At 40.7% G+C, this 13803-nt stretch overlaps 1 protein-coding gene across 2 annotated transcripts in view; it reads left to right on the forward strand.

Annotated features, from left to right (window-relative positions):
* Window positions 1-13803, forward strand: part of LOC149287866 (rho GTPase-activating protein 28-like) — a 66580-nt gene that overhangs the window by 32029 nt on the left and 20748 nt on the right. The window contains exons 3-5 of one of the 2 annotated variants that reach the window (XM_089492399.1): window positions 4735-4744; window positions 8510-8688; window positions 9045-9262. In XM_089492399.1, the coding sequence (XP_089348525.1) occupies window positions 4735-4744; window positions 8510-8688; window positions 9045-9262 (407 nt within the window). Of the gene's footprint in view, window positions 1-4734; window positions 4745-8506; window positions 8689-9044; window positions 9263-13803 lie in introns of both variants that reach the window. The other variant, XM_089492398.1, reaches the window with a different exon arrangement.

Raw genomic sequence — 13803 nt, forward strand, 5'->3', positions numbered from 1 at the left:
AATCAATTCATATTTGTTTTTTGTAGTTAATTAATGATATCCTTTAGTATGTTAACCAAATAAACCTTAGTAGACCTGCCATCCTAAAAAATTTAACCACGGTGCTATTCTGTCACATGAAAAATATGTATTCCTGCCACAAATAGTGAATAGAGCAGGATTTGACATGATTAAAGAACTTAGACATTCAGAAAGGTAGGTGGAGCAAGATATGTTAAAGCTAAATTCAGTGATGGTGGTAAAACATGCGTAACTTATTTACCGCCTTGTCCTGAACTCACCTCATTTCTTCTCGGTTACCCATTCTGAGGTTGCCAGAACTAACTTACAATGAGAGACATAACTAGTAAGTGAGGAGGAGTAATTGTGTACATTCTTAGTATGGCAAGCTAAGAAGGCTGCTTCCTTGGTATACACAAGTGGGTTTGTGTTTAGGTTTGATCACATTTAAAAACAAAAACTAATCTAGATATAAGACAAGGAAAAGTACTATTAATCTGCTGTCAAAGGTGTGTGCCTTACTATGATGTAATTATACAGAACCAGACTGTGAATAATAGAGGCAATGAGCCAATTTCACCCCAGCAATCATCAGCCATGTAACCAACGTTACATACAAATATGACAGTCCAGGCAGACACTGCTAATCACCTGCAGAAAGTGCTTCTGTAAAAAGTCTTTTTAAAAAGTATGCATGCAAAAAAGCAAAAAATTTTCTTTTCTTGGCATTTATTTGCTAAATGCACTTTTCAGGTTCAGCTACATTTTTAGGCTTCTAATTCATCAATGTCTATTAGGTGTGATAACCTTTCAGTGGCAAAGCTATAGTTCATATGGGGTTACAGTACTTCATCTTTTCATATTATCTATTGAAGACAAAGACAGGTTGTTTTTTGACTTGCATGGACTGTAAACATGGATGTGGGGAGAAACTAGCGTCTCGCGTGTTTGCCTGAGGAAGTAGGGTCTACTTCCTGACCAGTCTCGGACGGTTTGAAAATGTAATAGGGCTTCAGCAAGAATTCAGCAATCAATGCTCATTGAATAACTTCTGGTACCTATGTACTACTGATTATATCGCCTGAATAAATAGAAACAAAAAAAAGATGTGTACAAATTATATACAGAGATATAAACATAAAGCAGACTGGGTGGGGCGAATTATTCGTATCTGCCAGCATGACCAATGTTTCGGTCAGATCGATATACAGTATTTGCTTGGCTCTACTCATTACTTCTAGGTGTGACATAATTTCTCTATATAATATATAATAAACTTATAATAAATCGTATTATTAAATTTGTTTTTTTCTGTTAAATAGTGGAGGTAGAAGGGATGCTCCTGGCTGATACGCCACCAAAAATAACTCCTCTGTGTTTTGTCATTAGCTACCACCTGCAATTATCCTCCAAAATAATTATAATTTCCGCACTAATTATAAATACCAGAGTCTTGACTGATTGGGAGAAATGTACTGCTCCAAATAGAATTGGTTTGTAGCATGGGGTGATTGGAATGAATGAACGAACCATTTTCTCTCTTTTGTGGGTTTTCAAAGCAGAACATGAAAGTTAATGCAAACATTGAAGATAATGTTAATATTCCAAGTGGTGTTTTGGGCCTTTTCACCGTGTTCAAACTTCAAACATTTCTTTAGTTTTTTTCCTATATCCCAGTTTGTTATGAATGCTACATGTAAGGCCTTTGTGATACTGTCTATCACAATAGTATAGAGTATAGAGAAACTAGACAAACGGACACTGATTTCAATCACAACATTACCCCAGGGGGACAAAGCTAGCCAAGTAGCCTAGTAATGAAGCTGCCTGAAAAATCTCGGAATACATGACACTTGAGTATACTGTCCACTCCTGCCCAAAACACTCTTACAGAAAGGGAATATGAAGAAAACCCATAAAGTAGAACAACAACCTGCTACCTGTCCTGCACTAAAAACCCTACTGGTTACATGTGGATTTGCAAGTAAAGCCCAGGGGCAATTGGCCACGTTGTAGCCCTCCCTTGATCTCAGCTGTATTCTTATTGACTTTCATTTCTCTGCATCCAATCACAAAATAATAATTCCAAAGAATGTTTGAGAGAAAAAACACACATGGTTGTATATATACCACGAATGCATTACTGCAATAAGATGCAAACATAGGCACGTTTCTCAACTTTTATAGACATTTTTGAACTTGTGCAAATTATATATATGAGTAACTTATCTTCGAGCAGAACTGTTTTAAGAGGTTCTTAGGTTAATCACCTGGGGGAACGTGATCTCTTTCTTGGAAAGAGTACATTGGTCTTCAACCTAGTTTTTACATTCTTGAAATTGCTTGATGTTCTTTCTATTTGACTTTCCCACTAAAACAATTTCAGCTAAATGAATGAATATGTGTATTAGGTTTCAATGCGGATCATGTGCCCGATCTGCAGCCAAAAGGCAACGAACCTATTTTGAGTAAGTTATGGGTTGTTTAATTATCAACCAAATCTCCCACATTATTTTAAATAGTCCATGTTAATTGCACTAGTAATTTGTATTAATATATTATTAGGATACTATAATCTTGGTGTTGTATGAATATAACCTTATGTTATTTTAAAGTACACAAAAAACACACACATACCAGTTTAAAAAGCGTGTCTGCAGATGTACAGTAATAATTGCAAAAAGGGCAAAATATATGTTTTTGTTCCAGATGGTAGAATTATTCATTAAATTTAGGGCTGAAACAACGAATCGACGATTTCTGTTATCGATTAATCGAGTGATCGATTCGTTGTTGGAGCACTCGGCTCCTTTTACTTACCTCCGCGAGCGTTCCCCGCTTCCGCTACACGCGCCTTCTTTTAGTTGCGGTTCGCTCTGTGCGAGTGGCTCCGTTCGCACAGAGCGGTTCGCTCTGTGCGAGTGGCTCCGTTCGCACAGAGCTGTTCGCTCTGTGCGAGTGGCTCCGTTCGCACAGAGCGGTTCGCTCTGTGCGAGTGGCTCCGTTCGCACAGAGCGGTTCGCTCTGTGCGAGTGGCTCCATTCGCACAGAGCGATTCGCGGGGGTGGGGGTGGGGTTTCAGGGGATGCAGGGCAGAGTGGGGGTGGGGGGGCAGGCCAGGGTAGGAGACTGAGTGCAGGGCAGGGTGGGGGTGGGGATGCAGGGCAGGGTGTGAGTGTGGGGGCAGGGCAGGAGACTGGGTGCAGGGCAGAGTGGGGGTGCAGGGCAGAGTTGGAGACTGGGTGCAGGGCAGAGTGTGAGTGTGGGTGCAGAGCAGAGTGGGTGCAGGGTGTGAGTGTGGGGGCAGGGCAGAATGTGGGGGCAGGGCTGGGTGCAGGGCAGAGTTGGAGACTGGGTGCAGGGGCACAGTGCAAAGTGCCAGGGCTGGGTGCAAAGTGCCAGGGCTGGGTGCAAAGTGCCAGGGCTGGGTGCAAAGTGCCAGGGCTGGGTGCAAAGTTCTGGGTGCAAAGTGCCAGGGCTGGGTGCAAAGTGCTGGGTGCAAAGTGCCAGGGCTGGGTGCAAAGTGCCGGGTGCAAAGTGCTGGGTGCAAAGTGCCAGGGCTGGGTGCAAAGTGCCAGGGCTGGGTGCAAAGTTCTGGGTGCAAAGTGCCAGGGCTGAGTGCAAAGTGCCAGGGCTGGGGCAAAGTGCCGGGTGCAAAGTGCCGGGTGCAAAGTGCCGGGTGCAAAGTGCCAGGGGTGGGGCAAAGTGCTGGGTGCAAAGTGCCAGGGCTGGGTGCAAAGTGCCGGGTGCAAAGTGCTGGGTGCAAAGTTTCTTGAACAGTAATAGTCCACCTCTTTTCAGAATGTTTGGGGTTATTTTGTTTCATAAATATTGTGTTTGGGTTTTTGTACTTTGAAAATATTGTTTTTTTATTACATCATAACAAAATAAGAATGTTAATGTAAATTTTAAGTTGTTTTTTAACATCCAGTTCATTAAATTATTTTAAATAAACAAAAAATTTGCATATTGTTTTTTTTATCCGATTAATCGATTAATCGAAAAAATAATCGGCCAACTAATCGATTATTAAAATAATCGTTAGTTGCAGCCCTAATTAAATTTTTTGTCAAGACACTTTTACAACACAAAGTAAAACCGCATAGTTACCAGTAAGAATCTTCATGTGCAAAGAATTTTGCCTTCTCCATGAAACTGAACATACTATCCCTTTCTACCTCACCCAGGGTGTAACTAATAACCATAGGGCCCTAGTGGGAAATTTGCACTGGGCCTTACCACCTTCATCAAGCAACATGTCACCTTGGCTCCAACCATCTTGTGAAAGCCTTTGCCCCAACCAGCTTGTGAAATCCTTTGCCCCTGCTTATCAGTGCCATTGTAACCCCCAAACAGCCTATCTATGCCATCTTTGCCCTCAGCTTGTCAGTGCCCCCAAACAGCATATCTGTTCCATATTTGCCCTAAACAGCTTGTTTGTGCCATCATTTCCCCAAATGACTTGTCTGTGCCCTCTTTACCCCCCCCTCCAACATACGCTCTGGTACACATATGCAAACACACTTACTGTGAGGTTCGTCTTACCAGGAGGAATCCGATATGCAGGACTGGAACACACTTGCTCAAAAACAGAATACACACAAGGGGCCTGGTGAGGATAACAGGGCACTTGGCAGTGTAACTGTAAGCACGAGTGGTTAGAGGGAAGCAGTTTAGATAGCCGGGGTCAGGAAGCCAGAGGTACACGTAGTCGGTATGGATAGCCAAGGTCAGGATGCCAGAGGTACACAACGTTGCAGGGAGAGCCAGAGTCAGGATGCCAGAGATACACGGAGTCAGAGTATAGCCAGGGTCAGGATGCCAGAGAAACACGAGAGCCGTTTAGCAGACCAGGGTCGGATACCGGGATAACGAGAGAAATAATTCAGGTACAGGAGGAGCTCACGATATACGGAGGGAATCAGTATAACTGAGCACTGAGGAAACGGTAAGTGAGGTTTAAATAGCCCGGGGGGGGGCGTTCCCTGACGTCTGGGACGTGATCGCGTCCTGCGTCGCCATAGCGACGCGGCGGAATCCAGCCGGCGGTCAGCCTCATAAATATTCATGAAGCGGCCGCGCGCGCGAGCGGCTGCTTCATGTTCCAGGGAACGGTGCCGGCGTTTCTGCCGTGAGGGAGGAGAGGATGTCCGGGAGCCACTTAAGGTAGGTGCCTTACACTTACACAAACCACACATGCTAACACACTCATGCTCACTAACATAGACGTACACATTCATTTCAACACACACTCCATCTCACACCATACATGCTCACACACACTTATACATAGACATCCATGCTCACATACACTTATACATAGCCATCCATGCTCTCCCAAACTTATACATAGACATTCAAGCTCACGTACACTTATACATAGACATTAATGCTCACACACACTTATACATAGACATTCATGCTCACACACACTTATACATAGACATTCATGCTCACATACACTTACATAATACACATCCATGCTCACATACACTTATACATAGCCATCCATGTTCTCACAAACTTATACATAGACATTCACGCTCACGTACACTTATACATAGACATTAATGCTCACACACACTTATACATAGACATTCATGCTCACACACACTTATACATAGACATTCATCCTCACATACACTTACATAATACACAGCCATGCTCACATACATGCTCAAATAAATACAAACATTCATACTCCCTCCCGCACCTGCTTACCTCTCACAACTCCTGCAGCTTTATGTCTGGCTGCTCGCACACTATGCGGGCAGTCTTGGTTTCATCACATGGTCATGTGACATAACCTTATATATGGTCCTTTTAGCAATTTGTGTAGAACAAGCCAGTTGGGGATGATTTGCCATAATACTAAGTGAAATGAAATTCTCCTGCAAACTAGCACTTTAGTGTATTAACTCCTCTATATAAAGGTAACAGGATGCCCAGTGATACGATAAAGGCTGGTACAGGGCAACTATTAGTTTGGTTTTATTAACTACAAACTAGGGACCCATGGTAGTAGCATTAAGTTGACAAGACAAAGATTGCATAGAAAGCACAAATGCATGGATGTCAAGGCAAAGGACAAACTGAAAGAACAAAGCTGAGTGGTGGGACAGGTTGGGGCAAGCATGACAAATGCTATAGCAAAACACAGGGTACCAGAACAAGTAGCAAAAGAGATGGACTTTTCATGTTCTTTTTATTTAATATAAATATTTTTATACTGTAAACAATATTTGTTTCTGTCTGTTGCATATGAAATGTAACTTTGTATCTTTATGCTCCCTTGATGTATCCTTTTTCTAGACGCTTACAAAGTTTGGTTGGTATAAATGAATTACAATAATATGGTTATAAACAGGAAAACACGTTTACAAGTTATACTGTAGAAATAAATATGAGTATTCGTCATAATGAAAGAAAGTATGCAATGAGTAAACAAAACACAAACATGCTAACAGCTTAGCTGAAGAAAACTAGCCATTTATACCGTATATGGTGTTTATTCCGATAAAACTGCAGATGTCAGCCTTTTTTACATTGTCCGGGGGTTCTTCCAGTTGTGAAACAACACTCAGGACACTGAGTCGTAACGTACATAACTGAGAACAAGAGTTTATAGAGTGCATTCTTTATTCGAATTGGCCACCAAGGAAGGAAACAGATATATAAACTTCAAGAGTGATAAACTCAGTTCACTATTAAAGTCACCCATTTTTTCGAGACTGTAAATTCTAGCGGAACAATCTGTACTGTCAATAATTCCCCAAAACTCCATCAATGTTATCCAGTGTATTAAGGAGGCTTTCAAGGAAATATCCGCTTCTGGATGCACACATTTCCATGTATAGATATGTTATCTCTGCCTTATCTTTAGAAAGAACAAAAAATAAATAAATATATTATTATAGTATGTGTGCGTGTGTGTATAAAATTTTGTAGTGGTAACGACCAGGAATTTAAACATTACCGTTGTTTCATAACTTGCCCCTCTCCATGCCAGGTGTAAGCCTCTGTAACATATTCAGAGCTAACAAATGTCCGTTTCATTCTGTTATTCTACCTAATAGCCTTAGTACCGTTACTATTCTGTATATACCTGTCAGGTCCAGTGTGTAAACATATCACTTTGTCTGGGATTTCAGTTGGGGCAGAACATTTTGCTGGTCTTGATTTGACCGTTTCACTGCTCATGACATAGCTAAGATAAAATCTCTATACTCCAACATCTGCAGCTAAACTATGCCTACTTGAATTTATACAGAAAAAACTTTTTTAAATAACTTTTTTTTTCAAATGCTAACATAAGTCTTATAGGAACCAGATGTTTAAACATCACTACCTAGTATTTAAAAGCTATGGAGGATGCATTCTTACTTGATGATTCAAGGAAGTAAGAGGTGGATAAGGAAATGAGGGACGGAACTCTTTCTTCATGCAGATGGTATTATTCAAGTATGGCTTATTGTTGACACAATGGCCTCAAGGTTATTTGAACTAAATTCACAAATGTCATTGTGTCTCCATTATGCGGCCCACTGAATAAACTTTTGTTCATTAGTAAGACGTGTTAGTTAAATGTCTAAAAATATTTTTATGTTCCTCCTATCAATAGAAAACCTATGGCTGGAGGACTGGCCTTAGCAGCAGTCTGTAATACTCCAGAAGTACTGAATACCAGTGTATAGTATGGTTTGTAGTCTGCTGAAAAGTATACTAAAAGTAAGCAAAATTGGTCTTATTTTAAATGTGAGGTCACCCATAGATCCTTGTGTGTATGTGTGTGTATGTATATGAATAGGTGTATACATATAATATGCAGGGCCAGACTAGGCCCTGGTACTTTAAGGCCAGTGGCCGCCAAATTAAGTAAGTGTGGCCATCGGCTGTATATGCATATCTCCACATTTTTATACAGCGTGCCGGGCATATCCATCTCATAGCCATACACTGTAGCACGCTATCTGCCTTTGGAGCAGATTGGGTAAGTATAGGGGCCAGTTGCCCTAAGGGCATTTGCCTGGTGTGTCATCAGTCTTGGTTAATATGCAATGTTCTCTTCTTTCAAACTAACGAGTTCAGTTAGTTGAATACCAAATACTACTCCTATAATACTTATACTACTGTATGATTATTTTGCAATTATGTACATGCTCTGGTTTTTTTTTTATATTACAAAGGGATTAAGAAATAATAGTCGGGGGAAAGTCTCCCCTAAAAATACCAGATTTCTGAGGTGTTTGTTAAAAATTACATTATATTTCAAATAATATGACAAATTACCACATTCCAAGCGCCAACTGGCAGGTATTCCATCAATCTTTATGATAGGGTCTGTCCTCAATAACATGTTATAGATATCACGGTGAATATGCAAGATGTTTTATATACCCTCAATTTTAATAAATTCAACACCATCATCTTTAACTAACCTAATTCACTTTTATATTTCACAAAAGTGATTTTGTATAATTTTGATTTCCAGGAAATCTCACTCCAGAAGAATTAACAGAATGCTCTCAAATGAATCCTTACAAACAACCTTATTCAACCGTTCTATCTCCGAAACCTCCATGGACAACTCATCCATGGAAGACTTTTGGTGTGAACTGAAACACATTAAAGAGAGCAGTGATTATGGGCCAGAAGAAAGCATGATGGTGGAGATGAAGCCAGCAGATGGTGAGTTCTATGCAGAGGCAGGGGGAACTTATGCCACAAAATAAACTTTACATCAATTAATAGAGGATTGTGATTATTCTTTTGTAAACATATGTTAAAGCATTTCAGAAAATTTTAAATTATTTCATAAATTGCGCTATTAAGAGAAATTATGGGGTGGATTTCTAAATGAAAATAAAGGAGATTTTAGTTGATCAAATATAGATAAAAAAAATCCACATTTGTACATACTTTTACACACAGTTTGCTAAGTTGCTAACTATATCTTTTAAGTGTAACAAAATACAGGACATATGGGACCTCAGTGAGGCAGAATACAAAAATACATTACACAAATATATACTTGTTTTTCACAGAAGGAGAGCTAGAGGCAGAATGGCTGCAAAATGTAGGCTTGTCCAACCTCATCTCTGGCACTCAGGAACATGATGGACAGGCCCTGTTGTCCACATTGACACGAAGACAAGCAGCTGCTGTGCAAAAAAGATACAACACCTATACTCAGACATTAAGGAAGAAAAACAAACATTCAGTGAGGGATGTACGTGATATTTTTGGGGTTAATGACTCCTCGGTAAGTAAAGAAAATACTTAATGTACTTATTGTAGTTCTAATAGATACTATATATATAGGCCTTTGACAAAGCATTTGAGCTATAGTAGTAGGATAGTTGTATCTGGCTTTCCCCTAGGGTTGCCACCTGTTTTCACCAGGACAATCCCTGAATAGAGACGTGCATTATCCCTCAACAAGTACGGCTAGGGTTTCGCAAAACTCGGCCTCCTCGCCCTTTGGGCTCCTACACCCGACCTTACGACAGGTGGCAACCCTACTCTCTTCACATCCAGCTTAGTTCTGACAACCTCACCCTAACTATATCCACTGACAGGTAGCCACTTTTTGGTCTGTTATGACCTGTTTCTGCCCCACTTGACTCTAGTATGGAGATGAAGGCCTCCAGATAGGCATACTGGGGAAGTTCTCAGGTATGTACATATTATCAGATGGAATAAGAATACTTGGCATAGTGAATTTAAAATCAAGTACCCGGTAATATCTTGTAGGTTGAGTGTAGATAATGTAAGTAACCATGTATTGTAAGCTCGCAATAACATGGCATTCTTTACTGTATGTTACATTTTATTGTCAGTTCTGTATATTGTCAGTTTTCATTCTCCCCTGATAGTAATAGTGCTAAGAATGTCGGCAAATGTTCCGTAAATAAACTGTTCAGCAAGGAGATTTTTTTACCAGCAATTATAGTATTGCCTCTTTTACCTTTTCATATTAATTTATTTCTGTCTGTTGATTTGCATTTGTTGTATACTGTGTTAAAGCTCTGTGTAAATTATTGGTGGCATATAAGTAAATCATAATATTCGTGGTAGGAAAAATTCTGAAGGTTGTGCAGTTCATTTGCATATAGATGAGGAGAAGGCATGATTATCTTAAACCTTTATGTTGAAAACGTATCTAAAAGCATTACAGTTCTGCATTCTGCAGACTGTAATGTAAAGTGTCTAGTTTAACACTAATTAAAAAAACAGAGTTATTTACTTTAATGTATTCTTTGGGGATGACTTGAGAGGTAGGTGCACACTTAGTGTTTTACGAGTGTCTTACATTTAACAAGGAAAACAAACTTACTGTCAGTTTTAAGTGAACTTTAAATTGTCAAAATTGCAAAGCTGCTTGTTCATTTCTCATAATTCTGCCCTTAGCCTTTTTTTTTACATGTGTTTTTACATACACTTAGTTACATCACATGGTTAATTTTTTTATTCTGTGCGAGGAATAGATGTCAAAAATATTCTCTTGCAGTTGCCATTAGCCGAAAAGTTCAACATTGTGGTCTTATCACAGGAAAGCATAATATATGCATTCTTATCATGCACAAACAGTGAATTTCTGCCAGGGCTGGTCATTGAACAGCTAGCACCCCAGGCAACAATCCTCTTTGTCCCATGTCATGATGACCGGGTAAGGTGGAAATATCTGCGCAGGGACAGGTGCTTGCTCAAGACCATGCATGGGGCAGGGAGATGAAGGAATGCCTTACTGCAGACATCTGTGACAGAACTGACAGATGACAGGACACTGATCATACATGGAGGAGACCAAAGCACGGTAAAGAAGGATAGGGCAAAAGAGTATTCCAAGTACAAGCAAAGGTCAAACTCCAGGTCATCGATAACAATAAAGCGATGTACCAAAAGGCAAGACGATCCTAGTCCAGTGGTCAAAACCAGAGGATAATCAATTCAGGAAATCACAGGGACCAGGGGCGTAACTAGACGCCTCAGGGCCCGGGTGCGAGAATCTGTTAAGGGGCCCCCCCCCCAAAAAACATGATTTTTACCCAACAATTTTTTTTCAACTAATTCAATTTACATATTGAATCATATCGAATAAGGGGCGCATGAACATGTGGAGAAAAATAACAACACAATAGTGTAGCAAGTTCAAACAAAATATCTGTGTAGTGAATGTATATTGCACTCACAAGAGTAACTGGTAGTAGAGGCTCATCAGATAATGACAGATCTTGATAAATCCTGGAATGCAGATAAAAGAACCGCCAATGGTGCAGTATAATAGAAAATATATTTAATAAGAAAAAACTGGGTAAGCTCACAGGTAAGTTGGCACAACAAAATTGTTATGCTATAAGCGCAATATGGAAACAAGAATCCAGCAAGGTAAGAAATATCCGTATGGAAAAAATCTTTCAGAGATTCAAACACCCTCCCCACTCCTATCATACCCAGGCAACCAGTAAATGCTGGTACCTAGGCATGATGGGACTGTGCTCGCTGTGATTGCTGTTAGCAATCACACTCCTATCATGCCAAGTCAGCCAGTACATGCTGGTACAGGGTGGCTGTAAGTGCAGACCCCATACTGCTGGCAGCATCACTACACAAGGGGGGCAGCTGGCCAGGTTTCAGCATGTACTGGCTGACTTGGCATGATAGGAGTGTGATTGCTAACAGCAATCACAGTCCCATCATGCCTAGGTTCCAGCACTTACACATCCATGCTATCACACACACACTCACACACTCATTTATTCATATAATCATTAATTCACAGATTCATTCCCTCAATAACACACACTCATTCAAACACCCTCCCCACCCCCTTACCTGCACTGCATCTCCCTTCGATGCCGCTAACAGACTTCAGCAGGGGGCGCGGCCTCCCTCTGCCTTCTCTGCTAAAGCACAGAGGAAGTAGGATGTCACGTGAACACCGCTTCCTCTGTGCTGTCCAGAAGACCCTCCCACAAGTAAGTAGCAGGGCTTGAGGTGCGGCTCGTGTAAGATCGGTTGCCCTGGCTGCCGATCTTACGCGGGCCGCACCTCGAGGTCTCGCGGGCCGCATTTGGCCCGCGGGCCGCATGTTGGACGCCCCTGCCTTATTAAAAAAAAAAAAAACGTAAAAAAGATTTCGGTTGGCCCCTTGGCTTGGGCCCCCCTGCCGCCGGGGCCCGGTCGCAGTTGCGACCCCTGCGACCCCGGTAGATCCGCCACTGACAGGGACACCAACAACAATCAAGACCAGGAAATAACTCCAAATCTATATCCACTTAGGGGTGCTTGCGTCGAGATCAGAAAAAACAAACAAAAAAAAAACCCAACAACAATAGTATAATATGAAAAAAATAACTTGTATGTATCTTGATGGTGATTATCACACTCACAATATATCTGTGATTTTCGGACTCTTCCGGATGTCTTTCAATCTAAATGAAATAACAAAAGACAACAGAAACCAAATGATGCAGTATCTTTATTTCATATAAAGTAATAAAACGATTACACTTACAAGCTGGGAGCCACACCAAAAGGCGTGCTAGTGCTCTCTGTATCAAGGGCCTCTGTGTTTAGGCGACCTCCAACTTCTCTCTAGTCCAAGGGGAAACCCAGTGATCTCCAAATAGTGTTTAATATTCAATATAATTCAATGATGTGATCCACAAGGTCAGCTGCTTTTTTCCAATAAAGTGCTAATCTCAAAATGTGCAAGTGCAGGTGCAATGTCCTCCTAAAACCTGGAGTCAGGAATAATTCCTCACTATGACATGGATGTGTTCCTATAAATGTATTATGGACTATGCCCTAAAATATAATTTATCAAAAACCAGGAGTCATAAATAAATAAATAAAAATCAAATAAATACATAATAAATGAAATCTATAATAGATAAAAGTCCCAACCAGTGAGTTCTTATTATGTATATAAATCCTGGGAGCAACCCCTGTATACAGTATATATAGGCTCCAGATTACTGAACAAGCAGCAGATGCATCAGAAACCCTAGAAAAGCATGACAGGGGACATGAAGAAGACAGGAATCCCAGTAACCACTGAGCCTACTGATGGTAAAAAATGAATCACCCCCTGTGGTTGGGTTTTCTAGTTCTAATCCCCTGGTTCCTGACACCCACGTACACAGCGTGTCATTCCTTAAAAATAAGAATGCCAGTAAAGGCATAGTCCTCTTGTGTGCTTCCCCAATGTATTATAGAGGCTTTGGTTCCAACCTTTGCAAGCACCAGACCAATTACCACACATTGGGGGATTTTCTGAGGTCGTGGCCAGTGTCTGCTGGTTCGGCTGCCCCCAACAGCTGCCTGAGTCATCTGGCACTAGGTTCGATTGTGAAATACCGCACTTCACATGCCCTATTAAACACAATCTGACATACTCATTAAGGTACCCTGTAATCGTATTCGTCCACAAAGTGACAATATATCTACAGTATGACATTTATGTAAGATGTATTCCTTTTTTTAGTACATGAGTGTGTGTATATGTATTACTTTCTATGAAAAGGGATATGGTTGTATAGTCATAGTGAAGAAAGAACCTGTGGACGTTTTAGTGGGCCAACATCTAACTATATCATTAAAGCTTCCTGCTTTACTACAGTGCATTGCTACAGTGAATTTTAAATTCAGAATATGTTAAGTGTGTTTTATCCCTTTGTAACCAAGTCTACTTTCATTTGCCGAAAGGTCCATTTTAAAAGGTCAGGCATTCCAGAATGGAAAGCTGGTTGTAAATGTTACAGGAAGCTTTGACATCAAACAGGAAGTTCAAGGAATGTG

The sequence above is a fragment of the Sceloporus occidentalis genome, unplaced genomic scaffold (assembly GCF_023333645.1).
Source record: "Sceloporus occidentalis isolate IW3139 unplaced genomic scaffold, rSceOcc1.0.p SCAF_56, whole genome shotgun sequence".
Classification (NCBI taxonomy): Eukaryota; Metazoa; Chordata; class Lepidosauria; order Squamata; family Phrynosomatidae; genus Sceloporus; species Sceloporus occidentalis.